A 22,784-nucleotide genomic window follows, 5' to 3' on the forward strand; every position below is an offset into this window, starting at 1 on the left:
TCCATTTTGTTTTCTTTCATTGGGTTGGTTCGGTTCGTAGCCTGTTTCCCGGGGGGCCTCTGCTAGGCCGAGACGGAGGAGGGATTGTGCTGTGTCGTTTGTTTGGCCACATCGATTCCTTTGATCGCTTTCAGCTGCGGGAATAAACGTTTTATAATACGTTTTATAAAAACCAGGACTTTGAAAGAAGAGGCCAATTACGTAAGTTCTAAGGTGCTGTAAAGGCCGGCCGGATTCGCTCCGTGGTATTTCTGGCGCTTCCAAATATAAAGACGAGCAAAACAATTCAATTAAATTTAAAGAAAAGCAAAATACAATGTAGCTGAACTTTTACCCAGAAGTAATAAAAGCTAGTGATAGGGGGCAGCAGAAAAGCTAATTTGCTCCCTAAATGATAGGTCTGTGTTTAGGCATCGCTAATCTGAGCCCCCACCCTTGAACCTCCACCCCCGTGGGCCTGTAAACCCAGACTGAGGTGCTCTGTAGAGCATTCCTCTTGGCCTCAGCCAAAGCTCCCTCACCCTCACAGACCCTGTCTTGTTCGGAGTCCATAGGAAATGACTGGGGCTACTGCCAGTGCCCCCCCCCCCCATCCCAGCATCCTGCCCCCACATCAGGCTGCAGTTGTGTGCTGGCGACGCTGTGAGAGCCTGTTCTGTAGACCTGATCCCCTGACCCCAATCTGGGCCCAGCCTCTGCCTTGACCCCAATCCCAAAACCGCAACCCGAGGTTTGCTCACCAACATCGGTTGATACCTGGATGCTGTTCCTGTCAAATTGCCACATGAAGACAATCAAGGGGATCGAGGGTCCCGGTGAAGCCTGGCCTGTCAGCATCCTGTGAAACAATTATTCCTGCTACCGTCACAAACACAAATCTACTACGTCTTTCATGCATCTAGGGATGCTACGGAGCTCCAAAGCTTGCGTCTCTCTCTGGGGAGGGGTGGTCATCTTGCCTCTGGTCGCCACGCCATGTATGGAGCAGCGGCCCTCGGTGTCTCACCAAGAAACACGTGGTGGGCCGGGCAGAAGCAAAACAGAATCCCTTTAATAATAAACAGTTTAGAAACTGAGAAAATATGCCTTCCCCAAACACCCCCACCCCCCCACCAACACTCCCTGGCTTTCAGAATGGATGCACCTGGCAATAAAACAGGACCCTTCTGTGCTGCTCTCTCCTACTGCCTCCATTCGTAATATGGGCTGCTGTAGGAAAATGTAATCATTGTACCCTGGGAAGGACTTTATAATGGGGTGGTCAAGAACCCGTGCCTGTGACCAGAATGTCACCAGTTCGATTCCCGAGGTCTCCGAGTGATTTCTCTGTTGGGTCCTTAACCTGAGTTACCTGAGGGACTCACTAACCCTGCTTTCAGTTGTAAACTAATGTTGATTGGAGGTTGATAATGGCTAATTATTTGCTTCCTGGTCCTGGTGGTTGAAGAAATGTGTCCTCAGTGATGAGATAGGTGTCCCGAACCCCCCCACAAGCGCTCATTACCTTCCTTTACCCTTGTTGAGTTTGGTGCTTCAGGATGTAGGAGTTGGACCTGAATGGAAGTGAAGGAGGGGAGAAAAGGCTGTTGCTTTATTCACTTTCAACTTGGAGGAAGTTGCACCTCAGGCTAAAAACCTGATGGGTGTGAAACTTTCCAGATATAGCTTCAGGTCTCCTTCTTTCCTGAGCTGAAGCCCCCCCAGTTCTGTCTTCCATTCCCTTTATTCTAGGTCCTCTTTTGTGTTTCATCAGAAGGGAGGGTTCTGAGGTTTGTGTTCAGGTTGTGTCTGACCAGGATCAAAGGCTGGTCAGTTTTACAGAGGCCTGCTTCTGATGGAAGAAGCTCCAGACATAAGTTCTGCAGCCCTTCTAAAGAAAATAGACCGAAACTGCACTGATCCAGCATGGAATCATATAGCAGAACTTCCACTAGGCAAGTCCTGCTCAACGAATGCAAGACATGAACATTCATTTTCGTTTTCTTTTTACATTTGTAGAGATTGTTCCTTCTTGGCATTATCCTTCGTAAGGTGGGAATGCCCTTGGAGTCCATACACCCTGATTACCTGTGATGAAAATACAGAGGTAAATGCATCACCTGAAGGTCACAGAAGGAGCTCTCTTTACTGTTTGACGTGATTAAATGAAAACAGAGCTGTCACACTTTAAGACTGAGGGGCAGTTATTAACCATCGCTAAAGGCTGCTGGCAACAGATATATTTAGACATTTATACAGGAATATCCTTGTATTCCTTGTAGCCCAAAGTTTATTTAAACTGGGAACTCACACAGAGTAAAACTCATTTATGAGAGCCTAAATTTCTGTCCCAAAGGAAGGTAGATTGACATTTTTAATAATGAAATCTTGTTTTGCTAAATTCATATTATTCTTTCATTCATGCTAAATACCGACATGATTTGCACAAGGAAATTAGAAAGTGGACATTTATGCGAATGTCTCAAAAAGGAAGAAAGAATTCTGTTTTAGGGACTCTTCTGCTCCGTTTGTGTGTCGGTCCTTCAGCCACACTGCAGAATTTCAGTGGATGCCCTGGCCTGCCCTCCTTTGGTCAGCCAGCCTGCTCTCGCCATGTTTATGTTCCAGCTGACGATCTTATCTACGCATCTTTCAGCTCATGTGAAGGCAGGGTCTCCTGAGGACACTGCTGGCTCAGTGGACAACACAGTGAGCGGTTCGGCAGGCTCTTTAGGGCTAATTTAGGTTGCGGGCAAACAGGGCACCCTGAGTAATATGGTGTCCCCCGACTATGATGCTCCGAGGGAGGAGGGCTTCCTTCTGATATGTTACAGGAGGTAAGTTCATTCACAAGCCCTCCCCCTATCAACCAATCACTCCCACCTTCACCATTTCCTCATCCTTCCTCGCTTACATGCGGAGATTTAAGGCCTTAATCGATACATCTGCAAACATGACCAATACAGTAACATTTTACCTTCTAAACCCCAATCCATCCATCCATCCATCCATCCATCCATTCATCCATCCCTCTCCCAAACACTCACACACTGGTCCAGTTTGCAGTGGGGCCTCCCAAAACAGGCAATAAGGATGAGATACACCATGGGTGGGATGCCTGTTCAGCGCGGGATGCAGACATACATACTCCCACATCCAGCCTGGAGCCTGTACAACTTAACAGAATTTCAAACTAAAATTGCTACCAGCTTCCGTAGAGAACAGTTCAGGCTGGCATTTGTTTTGACCCTTCTGTAACCTTTTGTGAGTTATCTTGGCTCCGATATGTCAAATGGTTGAGAAGTTCCTCTCATGTCTGACTCCGCCCACGTTGTTTGCATGCCTCTCTTAATAATTTGGTGATGAAATCTGGAGTATTAAAGCAACAAAGGGATGCAAATGCAGGCCTCTGCCCCTAATTCAGAGGTCGATTCCATCCAGGGGACGGGGCTTGTTGACACACTTATCACAGCCAATGGGGTCATGCCGGTAACTCTGTGGGCTCATTGTATGTAGCAGAGACTCCAGGATTCACTAGAGTGTGAAGCTGTGCTGCTGGGGCTCGTGGGACACGGGCTGCCAGTCCCTCACAGGGCACAGAGACTACAGGTAATGGAGAGACACCCGTTAACCTAATTGCAGGACTTCGGACTGTGGGAGGAAACACGCGCCATGTGGAGAACATGCAAGCTACACACACAGCACAGAAGCCACATTTCAACCCCCACATTTCAACCACAGCATCACCCGCAATAGCAAACTAAAAACAGCAATAACATCCATCGATTTTCCATGAACTTCTCTTCACATCTTGCGTGCTCCTTTGTAAGTCAATACATCAGGAAAGCAGCAGCTCCTCTGCCCAAACCCCAAAACACTGCATAACGTGAATCAAGCCACCTTTGCAACAGGTAATACCCGCTGGCTTCATTGTGAGGCAAATTTGCTCTGCAAGCAACTGGCATCTATTTACATTCTCTGCTTCTATCAGACCCTTTGATCTCTTGGCTTGTTGTGCTAGCGGTTGCTATGTTGGCCGCAGTATAAAGAAACCATGTAGTGGGCGAGATTGGAAATGCTGTTGATTACACACCGCGAACGACTCTGCGGAGCTGTTAATGCCTGTAGTTAGCGCTGGGTAAATGGGTATCTGCTTTAAGAACAGGCTCCTCCAGGTCACACGCTTTCTACAGTGTTATGAGCGTCTTCCTGTTTTCCAGGTCGCTGACGTCCTTAAATCTATGTTTAAGTTTCATAGATGCGTCTCTTTCAATGGGCTATACTTATGGGCCACATAATGCAGGGTTTAGCGGGATGGAGGGGGGCAAACAGAAAAAGGGAAAACAGTGGGAGCTATGCCTTGTGGGTCAATGTTTCTGCTTGTTGGAAAATGAGGGGTCCGTCTGGTCAGCCCAGAGTGGACGGCAGACTCGGTTATGGCCCCGGGCAGGAGCGTCAATGTCATGGTTTTGGAGGAGAACCAGGAAGGATTTGGTTTACAGAAGTGTTGCCCCTTGTTCCCGCATTCAAGTGGGCAACAGCAGGCTCTCGAAAAGAGCAAAGGTGAGAGTTGGAATGTGGGCAATCTAACCAGCAAGAGCCAGTTCCTGGAGGGTCATTAAGGGACTTTTTTTCATCCAATGGGGGATGAGGGGCAGCTCTCAGTACCTCCTGGATCCTCAGATGTATGCGACTGAAACGGGATGTGCATCTTAAAAGGCTGATTAAACAAAAATAAATTGATTGCAATACATTTGTTGGACTGTGACACTGTGTCCAGTGTCTTGCTCAAGGACACTTTGATGAGGTCAGGAGAAACCAGGGCTCGAACCTGCAACGTTTCTTGCATGGAAAGAAAATATGAACTGTGAACTCCTAATTTCAGAAATCTAATCTGATCTTGCCTAAGCGCTTCCGGAAAGTTCGGCTTGGTTGTTTGGATTGGATGGATTTATGAAAATGAGTCCCGAACAGACAGCTAATGATCGCCAGTGCTGGAGGCGTTCAGCGCCACTTCGTGGCGTCTCAGTTTTGACATTCAGGTTGAGTATAGTGAACAATATGCAACCAATAAGCACTGATCCCGGCTTGATGACCCCAGGGATAGGAACAGGGGGACCCTGCTGGGGCTTGATGGAATTCAGTTTTGTTCTATAGCCTTTTGTCAGTGGATATGAAGAGGGCTTTCAGAGCGATTACTGGTGTCCCTGTTCGCTGGCATGTTATGGGTTCAAGCACAAGATTATTACATTGTTATAAAAGTAATAATGCTGCTGGAGCAAATTCAGTGGAAAAATTCACTTACTCAACAAGAATAAAGCAGCAGAGTCATTTCAATGCTATTGAATTGTATTATCCTGGTTACTGGTCAAAGGTTAGAGGTTGTGCTCTGCAAATATTAAGATCCCATCAGATGATACGAAGCAGCGACCAAGTACTGCCCGGCTTATCAACGTACAGAGTAAGCACGAGGAACGAGATGCTGTTGCTTTGGCTGGCCACCTTGGTTTTCATACCTGTCGTCCTCTGCCACTACCACGCCTGAACTTGCCTGCCTCGTCCTGATATCTGAAAAGAGGAATGTGGCCTTGGTTCAGGCCATGGAGGCCGATGGGGTTAAGGGTCTATGGCCCCTGACTCATCAGAGATCATTTGGAGGGAAGCACACCGACACTTCAACACTTACATGTCCTCTCAGATTGTAAGAGTGCATTGCATCAGTCCTTAAAATCCTAAGATCAGGCTATTTTCATACTAACCCACCCAAGCATGTCTGCAAGTAAAACACAGCTGATCCGACCTTCTAACGGTTACCTGTGGTGAGTGAGCGACTCTGATTAACTAGCAATGTAAGAATGTGTAGAAGTAGAGATATGTCTAGAGATATTTCCAGAAAGCATGTCGAAGGTTGAATACATATAAAACATAAAATGACGGCTTGTTTGAGACAACCGTTTGACCCCTTTGTGCTGTCTGGTAAATCGTGCACTTGGGGCTCCATCGGTGTCTGATCCCCATGGCAATTCACCTGCTTGGGAGACCCTATGCCTTCAGGAGGGTGGGGGGCACATGTCCGGGCACAAACCAGGCCTAAACACGCAGGGAGGATTGCTGTCATTTCAGCTCTAATGGGGTGGCCGCAGGCTTTGGTTTGACAAGCATCCATCTGTAGGACGACTCAACAAACAGCATTAAATTTTAAGCAATCATATCTTCAGCTCTGATCGTTAAGCTCAGTATTCTTATTGATATATAAACACTGATGGCAAATCATTATTTTTGGTTGCTCACTATATCCTTTTATTCACAAGTTAATTGTGAGTTTATGTACCTCAATCAAGGTATACACAGTAGGGCTCACTGTGGGATGTGACCCAACATCCATCAGGTGAAAAGTGAGACAGACCTAAGCACTTGTCGGGGGAGGATGCATGCCAGCGAGGGTAATGAATGACGCTGACTGGATCTTTCGGTTTCCATTATGGCACAATACACAAGCCGTGTAATTAAAACCATTATTTCAGTAAGTAATATATTTTGACAGTTGTACAATTATTAACACCTACAAAAAAATGACACTTTTATTTATTCAATAAATAAAATGCTGAAGGGCAAGACGTTTGTGATGGCGTGCATGTGCGGAAAGTGCTCCCCTCCCCTATCCCCAAGTGGTTTCCCCACATTATGAAAAAAAACACCGTAATTTCACTTAATTGCGCCTCATTTTGAGTGCGTGCAGGTCAGGTTTAATTACGCCGCAAACCGCTCTCTTAGCAGGAAGGAAACGCCACAGAGCCACATTGCAGGTGATCGCATTGGAGCTGCTCTGGAGATGGAGAAGTGAGGAATCGACACTTTATCGGCACCATTGATTCTCAGATAATTAGTCGAGGCCATTGTGGGCTGGATACCTCAGGCAGGAGGAACAGACGCTAATTGCACATACTTAACTTGTACTAAATTAATCTCTACACTGGGAGAAGCTAAGAGGTCAGAAGGCCGGGGGGAGGCCAATAGCCCCCCCCTTGGCCGCATATTTTTTCAGAGCAGAGTGAGTATTATAGCTCCACCCCCCATGATGATCTCTCTCCCCATCAAAGCATCATGCAGGGCTGAGATACACCACTATCGTGTAGGACTGGTGAACAGAGGAAGATTATATTGTTACTTTTCAGTCCCAGGAATTCCTGGAATTTTTCATTATTTCCTTTTGGGGAATGGAGGGCTCCTGGCTGGACACCCAAGATGCAAAATACAGTGTCTGGAATGAAGCGTCTCTCTTAAACGTAATTGAGGGTTATAGACCGTGTTTGTTTCTTCCCTTTCCCGCCGCATGGCTTTCGGTTGTTTTACTTTTCCATCCTGCCCCCAAACATCCCCCCCATCTCCTGCCTTGGCTTTTAAAGTCCCCATTTCACTACTGGCGGCCCCGTCTGAAGTGGCCATTTGTAACCCATTCTAAAGAACCTCAAACACACCTTACCACAGCACCGCTTACAAATAAATAACGAACAGGAGGAAGAAGTCGACTCCTATTGAATTGGCTGTGACTGCAGGTACTGCCGATACCCTGCGGGAAAAGGAAAGACGTGATATTTCCACGATTAATAAAGATAGGAGGCTGACCACCGCGAAACGCTGAGTAAGATCTCTATCCCCATTTAACCCCTGGGAAAAGGAAAAGTGCCCACAAGAGTCACTGGGCGAAAAGCACTAGTGCATGGACTATAGTCTGGAGACGAGGTCACGCTAAAGATCCGATACAGTCCGATGCAGCGTCAGGAAGTCAGGGGTGGTCATGTGGTCTCTGTGTACTGAAACATTATTCAATGGGCTACTATATCGATGATCTGTCATGCCATTGGGCAAAATACCTGCCTGTCAGCGGGCTGCAACGGAGTCTTAGCCAATCACAGAGCAAATGGGAACCTGTCAAGTGATCATCGAAGCAAAATGAGAAGCCCTACAAAACAAAAAAGACAGTGCTGACGCAAGAGAAGACAGACATGTCATTAAATAATTTATTTCACTAGAAATCTTTAGGTACAAACTTCAATTTCTATGGCTAATAAGAGATCAATATTCCCAGTATTTCATAGACTGTGAGATGTCGGCTTAAGGAACACCAGCCGCAGCTCAGCGATACCAACCGAAATGATATCCTAAGGAAGATCAGTGACCAGCGTTTGCTGTCCAGATACAATCGTCCAAAATGTTAGTTCTTCTTCATGAGCCAGTTACCCAGCAGACTATGGGACTTAGTCAGAAGCAACAAGCCACATCCCTCCCATTTTTAATACCACTCTTCCAGATTCAAACCAAAGCAAGACACAGAACTTTGTAGCTGAGAAACCCAGTGGCATGGTGCCCCCTTCCTGAGGACATGCGCTACTGCACATTCACTTTGTTTAGAGTAGGTAAACATACAGAAATGAAATTCATGAGGATTATATTAGACTTAATGGGGTTATGCAATTGTGCATTTATTTTACAGCGTTTTAAAATTACCTTTTGCTATATTGTCACCCCATGAAAAAAACCACTTTGACAAACTCCTTATTCATTGTTAATCAAAATCATATACTCAAGGCCTTCTTTTAAGACAAGAGAATGCTTTTTCGGCTTGCTGTGACAAACGCAACCATAATGATATACAAACCCTAATATAGACCCTAGTATAACCTTAAAACAAACCAAAATAAACACAGCTTTGTTTTTTGTTCCCCCCCCAAACCTTGACTTTTTGGGGGAAAGATGATGTTGTTGTTCCAGCTCTGCATTATTACTGTAAAAACACTTTTTCTTATTGAGCCAGGACAGGAATTGGAGAAGTTGGAGTGGGGCTGCCGTCTCAGGCCTGGACAAAAAACACCTTCCAAGCCATCCGAAAGCTTCCTTCTGGTCAGTCTTAAAAGTTCACGGAAAAACAGTCACCCGTCATCCCCGTAAGAAAATCTTACTGGGGAAAAAAAGCTCCTCTTCACTCTCAAGTCACGCGTACGTTTACAGCTGAGTGTTAAATGTGTGCTTCTGACATTAAACGCTGCTGCTCAATTTAATGTTTTCCTAAAAGTTATTTAATGTTGTTTCCACAGAATATAAATTTACAAATGTATTATATGGTCTCTGGTGCATCTCCAGGACAGTCGCCAGGCACAGAGAGGTATCCTTTTATATTGCTTGGTTACTGGGTTAATGCTCAGCTTCCTTTATCAAGTGATGCTCCAAAGAAATATTGCTCCCATTTCTCCGTCTCCTCCCTTGTTCCTGGCCCTCTTTCACCTCCGAGCCAGGAGAGGGCAGTGTTTCACACAGCAGTGGTGTCCCCGTACTCCTTGTTCCAGCGCTTGTACATGTCCAGGGTCTGTGGGCTGACGCTGTGCTTGATCTTCCTCAGCGATTCCACGAAGTCCCGGAATGTGATGTTTCGCATCTGTGCAAGGACACAAACGAGAGATGGAACCAGACGGAAAAAACGTCACTGCACAGCAGCATTAACTACTATACTACCAAGTATTCAATTTCAGTTTATTTTTATATAGCGCCTTTTACAATGCAGTCGTTCCAAGGCGCTTTACATGGATGTGTTGTGATAAATTAAACATGATTAGCGAGAGTAATACAGAAAAGTATTCAGAAATACAAGACAGATACCACAAAAAACGACAAGCAATGCTACTCTTATTTGATGTATTTTTTCCTCATTACATTACACCCTGTCACCTAATATTGATGTTTTCATTTCAGTCTGTTCCCGGTAGTAGGATCTTACCTCATTGGCCGCCATGTTTTTTACTTGTTCGGGATGGAGCTCTGTCAAAGAATGATTACATCTTACAACGGGCAAAATGGTATATAATGGTTACATAATATACATGTGCAGGGTCAGGAATGGGAGTAAAGAACAGCAACAGGGTGCCACTGTGCAAGACAAGCAACTGAGATGATGTGTTTTTGTCTGACGAGCTGTCAAACTCACCCCTGATTGGCCCAAGAGCTGCGTCCTTAGCCAAAGCAGTCAAATCACTTCCTGAGTACCCTTCTGTCATTCTGCGCGATAAAATCCCTTATAAACCCTCATTCTCTGTAAGCCAACATTTAGTATTCCTGGTGGACCAGTTAAATTGGAATATTACAAATGCTACAGTACAAAGGATGTGATGCAGGGGGGGGGGCACTGTAGCTGCCAAACGGCAGGTTTGTAAACCGGGAGCTTGCCTGGCGAGCTGCGTCAGTTCGTTCTGGTTGAGTGGGTTCCCCTGCTTCGTGAGGAGATTCTTCAGCAGTTTTAAGCGAGTCTTAAAGGAGAAGCAATGTCAATGACATCATCAAAACTATTTTCAGAATGAGCTTCTGATCCAGGCATGACTAGACGAGGGACGAACAGGATGAAACGCACCTCTTCTGTGGGGAGTGTCACATACACCCTTTTTGCGAAGCGTCTGCAGGAACAGGAGATTTTGGAGGTAAACAAACATGGAGCCTGTCAGGTTGCTGATGTCATTCAGCAGAAAGGCTTCTGAATTCGGTACTACTGCCATTATCGTACTATTACTATTTATATATGCTAATTACAAAATTGTGTCACACATAAGCGGTCAGAGAGTAGTTACCAAAAGTGACACAAAACGATAAATAGAAAAAAAAATCATCCCCAGCTGGGTGCCAGGTGAACTTATTGGGGGGTGACTTTGGGGGAGGGGGTACCGGAGAACAGCCTCGTCCAGCTCCTGGGGCCTGTTGGTGGCGCCCATCACCAGCACTCTGTCCTCGGCTCCTGACTGGACCTGAACGGGCATGGATGGCATTGCTAATTCAGTCAGAACAATCACCCAAGGACAGTAAAGGTTATTTCAAAAGCAGTCATTTTACCCTCGAGATAATAGCACTACAACATTTAGCAAAATTTTAAAAATGTATTTTGTGCTTTGGGAGCTTGAGACCCAAATGCTATTTAGTTTCAGTGACAGGGAAACACCTACACACCCCCCCCCCCCCCAATGGCGATCTCTCACCCCATCAAACTCAATCAAGAACTCGGTCTTCAGTCGTCGGCTGGCATCGTGCTCCCCTTCTCTCCTCTCACACAGCAGGCTGTCGATTTCATCTGAGCAGGAAGGAGAGACGCCAGTAGGGGGCAGGATGTCAGTGTCTGCTGTATAAATGTGACGAACGGCGCTGACAAAGAGCACTGAGGGTGGTGCAGGACATGGTGCAGAACGCCTTACCGATGAAGATGATGGAGGGCTGCAGTTCCCTGGCGACAGCGAAGAGGGCACGCACCAGCTTCTCTCCTTCTCCAACCTGCAAGGCACCGGCCAGTTGGAAAGTTGTCTCCTCTAATCAATACAATACTGCATTTTATGGAGAGAACGTGGCTTTTGTCATTTGTTTAATCCACTTACATATTTAGAAGTGAGGCTCGCAGCACTTATATTGAAAAAGGTTGCATTGGATTCCATGGCAACAGCCTTAGCCTAATCGTGGTGGATAAATGGAACATTGTGAATTTGTTAATACAAGCTCATTAACCACAACTAATCAACCTGTATCATCAGATCTCCTATAAATGGATGTTAAACACGTAGCTGATGTGCTAGACAGTAACCTTATCTAAACTAGTCTTTTTATTAAAGACAGGCGCTGTGATTTCTTCCTTGTGTCTTTAATAAACCGTAAACTTAAAAGACCCAGATTCAAGTACATTAAAGTACATTAAAAGCTTCCTTCTCTGAAAAGATAAAATGCTAATCTTCATAATAAACCCTATGCATGCAATAACCCCTTAATATAAAGTTTCACTATAATTCTGGAGTTCATGGTCACTCACTCCAACTCACCAGCATCGTCTTGCCGTTCCCGGGGGGTCCGAAGAGAAGCAGACCCCGTGCCGGGGTCCTGAGGCCAGTGAACAGCTGGGGGAACATCGCCGCAGTCAGGTGGATAAAAAGTAACATCAACATTTTCCCTGGTAAAATTTAAATGCAATTCTCCTTATTGACGAGCTGACCTCTGGTCGCAGGGCAGGGAGGATAACAATCTCCTGCAGGGCTTGCTTGGCAAGTTCCTGTCCAGCGATGTCCTCAAAGTGCACACTTGACCCACTAAGACACACACGCACACGTTTGTACTCTTTGTGGGGACCATTCATTCATTTCTATGGACGAAACCCCAATCCCAACAATGACAAGCTTAACCCCCCCAGCCCTAACCTTAACCCCCACCCAGCCCTAACCTTAACCATAAGTAACCAAACAAAACAAAAGGCTTTTGGCATTTTTACTTTTTTGATAGCAATTTAATAAAAAGTTTTTCCTTCTGAGGACTGGAAAAAAAATATTCCCACAAGGTCAAAATAACAGGTTTTTTCCCCACATTGTGGGAACATTTGGTCCCCACAATGTAATATATACCTGGCCACACACACACAAGCACACATACACACAGGCAAACTCGCACACACACTCCCCTGTTATCACTGTCACAATCCAGTAGTTACACAGATTCACCTGATACTGTGTGTTTGTTTCTCCAAATCTATAACGGTGAAATTGCCACCAAGTCGCTAGCAGTGCATTCCGGAGGCATCTCCCACCTGTCCACAATCTCATTCAGGATGAGGTTGGCCAGCCTGCTGTCCACATTCTTGAAGTTCTTCATAGCTCTCTTCTTGGCTGGCGTGGGAGCTGCTGGCTTGTTGTTGGGTTGATTTCCAGCTCTGACTGGGCCCTTTAGAATGAGATGGAGGGGGGTTGCGAGTCAAGACCGATACTGGAGCTGAGGATGGTAGCTTTCAGAGATGACTATGAGTTTACCTTGGCACTACACACACGAGCTACTGGCCGGCTCGGCTGGGAAGGGGAGGGTCCACCAGCAATTCTGGGGCTTCTAGGGTTTGACTGAGGCGTGGGAAGGCCGGGCCGGGGTGGCAAAATGGTTTTCCTGGAAGCCAGTCGACTCTCTACAGAGAATTAAAAATCCATTTATAAATATTCATTCAAGCACAGCACAGTGTGTTAAATATTCACCTTGTGTATTTAACCTCCTCAAACTTCAACACCAATGCAAGATTTACAAGTTATTATGAAATCCTCTTTGAAATCAACAAAATCGTAATTAGGGAAAAAAAAGCTGAAACTCCGTCCATAAAAATAGACCATAATTGCTATTATCGTACCTAAAAGCTGCAGCCGCTCTTGGGCCATTGAGAGATTTTTGGTCATCTTGGCCTGGAGACGCTTAATCCGGTCGCGGTGCTCACCTACCGCGGGTGAAACGGTAGCAGGAGCAGAAAAAAACACAGGAAATGGATGCAGTGAGAAAGACTGGATAATGAATTAATTATGTTGATATGTTACAGGGGGCGGCATGGTGGTGCAGTGGTTAGCACTGTTGCCTCACACCTCTGGAACCAGGGTTCGAGTCTCCGCCTGGGTCACGTGTGTGTGGAGTTTGCATGTTCTCCCCTTGTCGTCATGGGGTTTTCCCCCCACAGTCCAAAAACATGTTGAGGAGTTGCTAAATTGCACTAATTGGAGTTGCTAAATTGCCCGTAGGTGTGCATGTGTGACTGAATGGTGTGTGAGTGTGCCCTGCGATGGGCTGGCCCCTCATCCTGGGTTGTTCCCTGCCGTGCCCGTTGCTTCCGGGATAGGCTCCGGACCCCCCGCGACCCAGTAGGATAAGCGGTTTCGAAAATGGATGAATGGATGTTACAGTAGGAGAACATGATTTTATCAGTGATCACTAACAAACTCTCTGAAAATGGGCATGAACACTTTGGGGCACCTATATCAGTAATTTCAAAGTAATATTTTTAAATAAATACAATGAGGAGATTACCTTCCCCAGTGGTGTTAATTGCTATTCCTTTCTGCAGCTCCAAAATGCCCTTCTGGTACCACTGGACAGCCTGCTCCTTCTGACCTGGAATCACCAATGCAGGGGCAAACAGAAAAATGTGAGATGCTGGTTTTATGGTTGGCATAACAGATACAGCTATCTGTCAGAAAGCATTTGTTTGTGCCATTGACCATTCTAGCTGTGATGAGTATTACTGAGCATCCTGAAATTGCAATGGGAAACAAATGGTACATTTGCTAACTTCACACCAAGCCCGACCCTGGCGTCTGACAATCGAGTAGTACTTAAACTTAACACTGTCTGAAACCAAGGAAATAAAGTGTATCTGGAATGTAAGTAATAATCATTACCTTAGTTTTATATGAATAAAATATAGAAATCCTCAAACTAGTGAAGCAACAACCCGGAAAAACAAGCAGCGCCGTGTTGTTAATACCGCCCCGTTGTCTCACCTTTGTCATCTTCATCAATCTTAAGGGCCACAGATATGTACTCAAAGGCCTGCTGGTGATGGTTTCGGATGCGCCCTGAGTTGCTGTCCACGGACTCATGATCACCAATGTCCATCGGATTTTTAACTTCAGCAGCCATCGCTCGATATCAAAACAAAACGAAACTTGAGAGTTCGGAGCAGCGGTAGCAGGAGCAGCGCTATCAGGCTCAGCACCGCACCAGAAAAATGTAACCGATCCGAGGGGTACGAACTAACATAACGTTGGCTCAGCAGTATTCTGTTATTTGTCTTTTTCTATGCGATATAATTCACCTGCATGATTTAGGATCCCATAAACACATACCCGCAGGAATATGACAGCTAAACAGCAAGGGGTGGAGACTCCAGCGAGCAAGTAACGGCGTCCTGCGCATGCGCAGAAATGTAGTTCCAGGTCTGGATGTTTGTTGTAGAAAGTACGCCGGGTACGGCAAATGGCAGGACGCAAACCTACAAGAGAATTTAGGAAATGGGTGCTGAAATCACAATGAAGGAAAATATAAATACAAGTATTATATAAATATAAAAGAGGCTGTCAATCCGAACATTTGTTTGAAAGGACGTATATTTTTTTTCCCTTCATCGCTTATTGCGTTTCATTTGGATGCTGCCCACGTGCCTGGCTGTGCCCTTTTTATTAATTGCTTTATATAATATCCTTTTGTACTAATTCGTTTCTAGTACATTTGTTGTTAACTATGTATCTTATCTGTATCAATTTAGATCCATTTGGCAAGTTCTTGAAGCGCCCAATCAGCGCCCTTAAAAAGTCATACAAAGTAGTTCCGGTTTCATGGACGAACCAATGGGAGACTCGCTTGTCCCGCGCTGTAATTGGTTGCTTCCCCGCGCTTCTCCGCGTTCGGAACGGAGAAATCAACAGCAGTGATGGCGGATGGTATTGTGCTTCCCTTTATTCTATGAATTGTTTCAGTGAGTGCGAGCGGATGTGTGTTCGTATCATATTGTCTGAATGCATGTTGTTTCCTATAGCGCCAAATTACTTTGATGTTAATTCATAAGGTCACTGATATTTTGCCTAAGAAACCTTTAAAGGGGAAAAACATTCCGCGTTGTTTTTGTAGTTTTATATGTATAAGTGTTCAGCTGCACGGGTATATTTTAACACTGTATATATTTTTATTAATAGATAATCTTAAATTTTACGAGAATTTCCTAATTGCTCAAACTAGCATGGCATTTTTATCGTTGGTCGTACTGCTGTAGTATTCTTAACGTAAAATGTAATATAGCAGAAACATTTTTTTTTTTCAGTATGGTTACTGTGATAGTGATCGTTAGTTCGATAGTTGCACACAGCTAAATCAATGCATAAGCTTTGGCGCTGAAATAATATGGAATTGTTTCTCTCCCAAGATCACAACGATATGGAACAAGTAACAGAAGGACAGGCACCAGTGAGTTTAAGTCGCCGCTACTTCATTTTATGAAGGACTGCTTTAAACCAACTGGCATATTTCGTTTCTTTAAAGGTTGCAGAAAATCCGCGTGCTGAATATGGTCTTTCTGAAAACGTTAAGGTATCGAACGACCCAAATATGATGAGATGCTGTGACCTATAGTGAGATCGACCTAAACAATGTCGGTGTCTTAACGCAATTTACTATTCCGCCTTCAGAGAATATCTGAAAACGAGAAGGCCAGCATGGATAAACTTGCCAAACAGAAGGTGGATCTGCAAGCCCTACCAACACGAGCATATTTAGATCAGACGGTTGTTCCGATTCTCCTACAGAGTCTTTCAGTGCTGGCCAAAGAGAGGTAGGTTACAGTTAATAGTAGTCAAAGGTGCAGGAAAGGGGCAGATTTAAATAATTTATTAAATAGTTTGCAGCTGTTGTATTTCATTTGTTCAGTGCCAGTGATATATCTTTTTAAATGTCACTGATTTGTCACTTTGTTTTGCAGACCTCAAAATCCTATAGAATTTTTAGCAGCACATCTTCTCAAGAACAAGTCACAGTTTGAGGATCGAAATTAACACATGGGGAGGTAGCTGAAGACCTGCTCTGTGGCCGTTTTTATTAATGAACCACAGCTGCTAATTGCGGTTTTATAATGCATGCGATGAAATGTAAATTAAAAAGAAACATTCTGCCACTTAACAGTGTGTAACTGGAATATTATATGTGTACCTGTTAAATAGATCTTCCACACCGAAACACATTATTTTCAAAATGAATCTGCTGATTGTAGGAATACTTATATTTACCAAGCAGTATTTCATTCATTTTAAAGGGTCCTGCCTCAAAGTTACTTATATAATTCATAGTTATTCATATTTAAAGAATATATAATTAAGCTAGTTGTAGATTAGCATGTCTGACCAAGTATCAGCATCACATATGCATGAACTCCTAATTATCTGTCTGTCAATTGTGCTTTATGTTTGAAAACAAAACGTCTTTGTTATGACATTCACATTTTAAAGAGATCCAACCCCATTACCCTTTGTAGTGGACTAATCCTTAATTGACTTAATTCTTGGTGAAAAGATCCCTAGATTAGCTTGGAAATGCATTGAACTACCACTTACAGACTGGTATAGAATAAGCCATGCAAGATTCTCTCCTATACAGTAGGTCACCTGCTAATACAACTGTACAGTAATCGTGAACCAGCTGTCCTTTGTTGTGACTAAATATTGAATCATATTAATGTAAACTGTGTTCAAAAACTACATGGGCTCCAAGCACTGTTTTACTGCACGTGAAGTTACTGAGTTTTGCTGGAATTGCCCTATAAGGCTCTGCTGTTGGCTGTACATTAATTTATCTGAATTTAAATTTCCCGGCTCTTATTTAGAAGACTGGCTTGCAACAAAATGCAATCGAAAGTAAAGACTAATCCTTTAAGGAATGAAAAAAGGTACTTTAACCTGTTTATTACAGATGGCTTGATACAATACATATCACAGTCCACTCAAGAACAAGTCATTTGTAAGAAGTAAACAGTTACATACTAACATATTTGGATATTTGTCTCAATATAAATAGTTTTAAATTTAAATGAAACCTGTGAAAAAGGACCAGTATACTTCACTTCAGCTCGGTCAATTTTCACACAGCAAACTTTGTTCTGAAAGTTGTGGTTTCTGTTGTGTTAGTTCTCTGTCGTATACATTCCCTTGCTGGGATACAGTCCTTTAGTACGATTTAGAACAGGTGGGTGTCATGAGTTGTTTGTAAAAGGGAGAAAAAAAAAGAATTTGAGGCATTGCAATTAGACAATTTACTTCATTCACACACTGAAATATCCAATGAGAAAAATAGCAGTTTGGGCTTACGATTAAGTCCTATAGTAGTTATATAATATTGATTTTTTTTTATACAAAAAAACATTGTAATAGGGTTACAAAACACACACGCGCACACACACTAATGTACAGCTATTAACAAAATCAAACTGTGCGTTGTATGTCATGTCAGTCACCATCGTGCTCCTTGCAGCAGTCAGATGTAGAACTGATGAGCAGCCAAGCTGTCCATGAATGGCCGGACCAAATTGTCAGTGGAGAAGTAAAATACCAGGCCAAACGTGATGGAGATGGGGAGGGCTGGGAGGGCCTTTTTAAAGATGGCCAGCAGAAGAAGGGTGAGACAAAGTCCCTAGGAAGGAGGAGAAAAGCAGAGCTTAGAAGTGGAGCTTAACCTCTAACTTAACAGCTCACTTCATTTTCTACTTGCCCAGTATGGATTGTGTCGACTTCACATTCCTGTCAATTGTAAGCAAAGCAGGGCATTTTGGGACTGAGACAGGCATTAGCCCCTTACGATGAGAATGGCCACGAAGCAGGCCAGGGTGGTGTTCCAGTCTCCCCCAGTGGCGGCTGCTTTCCCCACCAGCACGCTGTAGAAGATAAAGTCTCCCAGGCCTAATTTTACTCCCCCTGCGGAAAAGAGAAAACAGGCCTTCTATGAAGCGAAGAGGACTCCCAGTGATGCAACCAAACCAAAATAATCCTTTAAAATCCATCCATCCATTTTCCAAACCGCTTATCCTACTGGGTTGCGGGGGGTCCGGAGCCTATCCCGGAATCAATGGGCACGAGGCAGGGAACAACCCAGGATGGGGGGCCAGCCCATCGCAGGGCACACTCACACACCATTCACTCACGCATGCACACCTACGGGCAATTTAGCAACTCCAATTAGCCTCAGCATGTTTTTGGACTGTGGGGGGAAACCGGAGTACCCGGAGGAAGCCCCAAGATGACATGGGGAGAACATGCAAACTCCGCACACATGTGACCCAGGCGGAGACTCCAACCCGGGTCCCAGAGGTGTGAGGCAACAGTGCTAACCACTGCACCACCATGCCGCCCCTTACAGTGCTAACCACTGCACCACCATGCCGCCCCTTACAGTGCTAACCACTGCACCACCATGCCGCCCATCCTTTAAAATATAGAGCATAATTATAATAGAGCACGGAATATGGATGATTAGTTGCTATCCAGAGTTTGTGCCTTAGCTACTTACGTTCCTCCTCCTGCTCCTCCTCGGCAGAATAGGCTCTGCTCCTTCCCACAAATGCCTGGTTCTCGGGCTCCTCCTGGCTCCTCTCTAGGCTCTCTGCATTGTTCTGGTGCGCCTCCTCGTCTGAGGTGGACAAAAACAGCGCATTCAGCAGGGAGATCCCGGCAATGGATCCGGTAGAACCCCCAGAGATGACTGAAGTGAGCAAACGTGGCCTCTTTGCAGGGGACGTATGGGAAACTAATCGGGGATTCGCACTCTCAGGAGTCCACGGATGAATATACCAATTCCGAGCATAAATGGGCTTCTTCATAAGCATTACTGAGATATTAAGGCACCCACTCAGTGACAGGGCAGCTTGCTGGCTGAGTGGATGCTGTTGCATCACATCTCTGTGAGTGTGTGCTGGTTTCCTGCTCAGGTTAAGTGTCTCACATAGTGTCTGTGCCCTAAGAGAGACTTATCATAACCCTTTACTGAATTAGCAGTTGAACTATATATGCATATATCTGTGCATATATCAAATATAACTAAGAGGCACACTAACCTTTCATCACAGCATCAAAGGAACTCCAAGCAGATGTTAAAAAAGCAAGCATGTCAGTAAATCACCAGGAATGAAGGGTGCTCTCTGACCTGAATCCTGATCCCTCTGCTCAGATGACGGTCTGGCCATGCCAACCATCCAGATCATGGCAGCTGGAGGGCAGAAGAGCCGTCATGTGAGCTTCACAGCTACTGGTTTTGGCCTGATGTTCACACCATTCCAGAACACTTAAAAACGGGACCCCACCAGTGAATCCATTTCTAGAGCAGAGAAACTTCTTGTACATCGGGTGTCAATGAGTGCGGATTTAGTGATGTGATTACTTGGATGTGTTGCCAGCGAAATGGGAGACAATAGCGCTGCTCGTCCAAAGTGGGGGTGGGGGGATAAAACTCACAGGAGTATATGAGGGCAGGGAAGATGGGCTCATTGCGTTCCTGGGCTGTCTCCACCAGCATCCTGAGAGGTCCTCTGGGACTCAGTACTGCGATCAGGTCTGCCAAAAACAACAATCTTCGTATCACACACGACCCTCCTGTTCCATCTCCTAGCCCTCATACAGAACATTTAGGCTAAGCTATAAGACTAGGCAAATGTAATCAGGGGGATCTGTAATACAAAAATGTCTCAGCCAGAGTGTGGCCCTTATGCTTTCCGGGAATTCACAATCTCACTATATCCCAGGCTAGATAAACAGTTGGTGATTGTGTATGAATGATGGGATGGATAAGCTACCATGGTGATCCCAACTGCAAAAAAAAATATATATATCTTTTTCTATTTCTGGCAGCAGTGCCTTAAGGCAGTGTTTCCCAGTCCAATCCTCAGGGATGCACAGACAGTCCACGTTTTTGCTCCCTCTAAGCTCCACACAGTCCAGAGAATCTTCGCTTAAATCATTTGTTAAATCATTGATGCAGCTTTTCAATAAATTAAATCAGTTTAGTCATTCTCTGCCACTACAATATAAATTCTTTTCAATTAACTAACCGTTGGTTTGGCATTTAGGTTTTTTTTTTTACAGTTTTATTATTATTACTGCTATTATTTGTCATTTAAAAGTGATTTTAATTAAAACGTATCCGTCTGCCTTTGTGAAACACATTGAATTGCCTTGTGTTTGAATTGTGCCATGTTAATAAACTTCGCTTGCAATGTGCACCCAACCAGGAGCTGGGGGGGAGCAAATACATGCACTGTCTGGGGTCCCCGAGGACCAGATTGGGAAACATTGCACTGAGGAATTTCAAACGATGCAGGGACGGTCTTTTTTACCGTAGATGGAGATGGCCCCCAAAATGACCCAGGCTGACCACTCGGGCAGGTACTTGATGAAGACAAGGGCCATCAGGGCACTGATGACAATAAGATAGGCCTGTTGAAGCTGCAGCGGCCCCTTCCAGTGGATGCAGATCATCCCCACGGCTCCAAAGTTCCAAATGATCATGACTAATGTGGGATAGTCCATCGCCACATTGTAGGTCTTAAACACCTCCCTGCGGAGTGCGGAGATCAGGGAAGGACACGTTTAAGTCGGCGGGAATGTTAGCGACTTCAACCAAGGTTTACACAGACAAAAAAACAAAGGCCAATGACAAATTTTCCTACATAATCGCAATTCTGTATTATCAGGATCAGAATAAGAGGCTCACCCCAGGTACATGAAGCTAAACCAGAACAGTAACATCAGAGATGAAAGAATCAGCCACCCATGAATGAACTACAGCAAAAATAAAAAGACTCCAGTGAGTATATACATGTACATATAGATATCATCCTAAATTTAATGTCATTTGGCAATATCTACACGATTGCGGTAGCAATGCAGCATGAAGTGCCAGAAAATGTCGACTGATTAGCAAGAACCCTGCTTTAAGGTTATCTGTGTTTGCTTTAAGTTAAATATGAATTGGCAGCCGCTTAAAATGACTTCACGAGGTCTGACCTTGTAACAGCGGTACTTATAAAGCACGACGAGAAAGATGGTCATCACCACGATGACGCTGATCATGATGATGGTGTTTAAGACGGAATTGAGGAGTCGCTGGCCCACAGATGGTGTATCTTCAGTGAAAGGGGTGTATATCCTGTCAACGTAAACCACAAACAAATCTTTCTCACTATTCAAAACGACCCAGCGAGAGCATGTTTTCAAGCATATTCATTTTATGGATAAAAAAAAAAATCTACATACAACTGCTGGCCATTCTTCTCGGTGTAGAAGCTGACTGACTTTATTGTTGCCACGACGACCACCATGCACAGTGTGACAGGCACAAAGAGCATGATTACGTGCTTGGCTCCATATTTGAGGGTAAGTTCCTCATCCTCACTGTCTGCTGCAGATTCCCCTTCCCTCGCTCCTCGGGCAAGTCTTGCCGAGGCACCCTGGCAGGCGGCGAAACAGAGTCCCAGGCAGTTACAACAAGAACAAACCAATACTTCCTGAAATAAAATATCACACTGAACCATCCACAGGGGAAATACATACTGCTTTGTTTTCTGTGGCCACTGGTCCTGGAAGTTCAGAGTCTTGAGTGTATGTTGCCATGGTTGGACTGTCAGTAGTGACCAAGGCTGTTCTCTCATTATAAAACTCCTCTTCGCTATCTGAGGTATTCATGAATAGATGGTTCACGAAGACCACAACTTATAGCTTAAAGGAAAGAACGGAGACCATGCTGAAAATTATTTCATTACACGTCCAAACACAGTACACCCAAATATGTTCACGTAATGGAGCAGTTTCAAAAATTTCACACTAAATAAATGCTATATGCATGCCTTACGTCGCTATGTAGTTATAAATAGGGGGAAATCATCAAGATCTATACAAAATATATCCACGCCCAGCATCATGCAAATGATCCATGTTATGTACAAAATATTATTTTCGAGATCATTTTGTTTTTACTACAATATATAATACAATTTCCAGTAAAGTACATTACAAACTGACAAGATGAACATGGGTACATTAGCTACCAGGACCGATATATAATCTACATTTGCTCATGTGACGTATGCCAACATTTTAGCTAACTACTTCATTTTTCACATAGCTATGTGAAAGCTAATTTTTATGATTAAATTGTGGCAATAAAGCGTATTTATAAAGGTGCTAACCTGCCACTGCGGTCTGCAGCTTGACATCGATAAGGAAAGAGCAGGAAATGCACCGATCAGCTTGATACTTCACTTCGTTTAAAGAAACCAGGAAGTAGCTCGTCAGCTGATCGGGACGGCAGTCACGTGACGGCGGAAAACCCCTTTTATTTATGGGAGATTGGAAACTTCTATAAAATGGGTTGGGCTAAGAGAAGTTAAACGAGAAACGGTTCACTCTTGCTATAGTAATATGGCGATAGTCATGTTTTCAGATTTATTTGAATATCTCTAATGT

At 44.4% G+C, this 22,784-nt stretch overlaps 3 protein-coding genes and 1 long non-coding RNA gene across 7 annotated transcripts in view; 2 read left to right on the top strand and 2 right to left on the bottom strand.

Moving 5' to 3' along the window:
• Positions 1-11,214, top strand: part of LOC125738514 (uncharacterized) — a 19,389-nt gene extending 8,175 nt beyond the window's left edge. Inside the window, exons 3-4 of the long non-coding RNA XR_007396850.1 lie at positions 10,324-10,445; positions 11,073-11,214. This is a non-coding gene — a long non-coding RNA (uncharacterized LOC125738514). The remainder of the gene's footprint in view (positions 1-10,323; positions 10,446-11,072) is intronic.
• On the bottom strand, positions 7,987-14,910 carry LOC125738507 (spastin-like). Of its 2 annotated transcripts, XM_049007513.1 has the most exons (17): positions 14,640-14,910; positions 14,295-14,435; positions 13,822-13,905; positions 13,157-13,240; positions 12,795-12,940; positions 12,575-12,708; positions 11,990-12,083; positions 11,820-11,894; positions 11,385-11,456; positions 11,208-11,283; positions 10,995-11,086; positions 10,687-10,766; positions 10,379-10,421; positions 10,198-10,277; positions 9,959-10,029; positions 9,752-9,792; positions 7,987-9,412 (listed from the first exon to the last, which is right to left on the bottom strand). In XM_049007513.1, exons 1-17 carry the CDS (start codon positions 14,707-14,709, stop codon positions 9,287-9,289), a joined length of 1,509 nt encoding a protein of 502 aa, XP_048863470.1. In that variant the 5' UTR covers positions 14,710-14,910; the 3' UTR covers positions 7,987-9,286. The 2 variants fall into 2 exon arrangements, with proteins under 2 accessions (XP_048863470.1, XP_048863472.1); XM_049007515.1 differs by having other exon boundaries at positions 14,295-14,910.
• A 135-nt stretch (positions 14,911-15,045) lies between these two features.
• Positions 15,046-16,461, top strand: LOC125738510 (protein dpy-30 homolog). 3 transcript variants are annotated; one of them, XM_049007518.1, is made up of 5 exons: positions 15,052-15,268; positions 15,713-15,753; positions 15,829-15,876; positions 15,975-16,117; positions 16,265-16,461. In XM_049007518.1, the coding sequence occupies exons 1-5, from the start codon at positions 15,256-15,258 to the stop codon at positions 16,335-16,337; spliced, it is 318 nt and encodes a 105-aa protein (XP_048863475.1). In that variant the 5' UTR covers positions 15,052-15,255; the 3' UTR covers positions 16,338-16,461. The 3 variants fall into 3 exon arrangements, with proteins under 3 accessions (XP_048863477.1, XP_048863475.1, XP_048863476.1); XM_049007519.1 differs by having other exon boundaries at positions 15,058-15,233; XM_049007520.1 differs by lacking the exon at positions 15,829-15,876 and having other exon boundaries at positions 15,046-15,233.
• A 745-nt stretch (positions 16,462-17,206) lies between these two features.
• Positions 17,207-22,663, bottom strand: psen2 (presenilin 2). Its single transcript, XM_049007516.1, has 11 exons — positions 22,508-22,663; positions 21,873-22,037; positions 21,576-21,769; positions 21,327-21,468; positions 21,034-21,101; positions 20,657-20,877; positions 19,779-19,877; positions 19,471-19,533; positions 18,838-18,957; positions 18,130-18,245; positions 17,207-17,964 (listed from the first exon to the last, which is right to left on the bottom strand). Exons 2-11 carry the CDS (start codon positions 22,002-22,004, stop codon positions 17,809-17,811), a joined length of 1,311 nt encoding a protein of 436 aa, XP_048863473.1. The 5' UTR covers positions 22,005-22,037; positions 22,508-22,663; the 3' UTR covers positions 17,207-17,808.
• Positions 22,664-22,784: the final 121 nt, after the last annotated feature.

Source organism: Brienomyrus brachyistius, chromosome 3 (assembly GCF_023856365.1).
Source record: "Brienomyrus brachyistius isolate T26 chromosome 3, BBRACH_0.4, whole genome shotgun sequence".
Lineage (NCBI taxonomy): Eukaryota > Metazoa > Chordata > Actinopteri > Osteoglossiformes > Mormyridae > Brienomyrus > Brienomyrus brachyistius.

Coding starts and splice junctions, on each gene's coding strand:
- LOC125738507 (XM_049007513.1), bottom strand. CDS start 14,709: ATGCGCAGGACGCCGTTACTTGCTCGCTGGAGTCTCCACCCCTTGCTG. Junction 13,906..14,294: donor GATTGATGAAGATGACAAAG/GTGAGACAACGG, acceptor TGGTGATTCCAG/GTCAGAAGGAGCAGGCTGTC. Junction 12,084..12,574: donor CTGAATGAGATTGTGGACAG/GTGGGAGATGCC, acceptor TGTGTGTCTTAG/TGGGTCAAGTGTGCACTTTG.
- LOC125738510 (XM_049007518.1), top strand. Junction 15,877..15,974: donor GTCTTTCTGAAAACGTTAAG/GTATCGAACGAC, acceptor TTCCGCCTTCAG/AGAATATCTGAAAACGAGAA. Junction 16,118..16,264: donor TCAGTGCTGGCCAAAGAGAG/GTAGGTTACAGT, acceptor TTTGTTTTGCAG/ACCTCAAAATCCTATAGAAT.
- psen2 (XM_049007516.1), bottom strand. CDS start 22,004: ATGAATACCTCAGATAGCGAAGAGGAGTTTTATAATGAGAGAACAGCC. Junction 18,246..18,837: donor GGAGGAGCAGGAGGAGGAAC/GTAAGTAGCTAA, acceptor TCTTTTCCGCAG/GGGGAGTAAAATTAGGCCTG. Junction 17,965..18,129: donor GCTTCGTGGCCATTCTCATC/GTAAGGGGCTAA, acceptor CCTCCTTCCTAG/GGACTTTGTCTCACCCTTCT.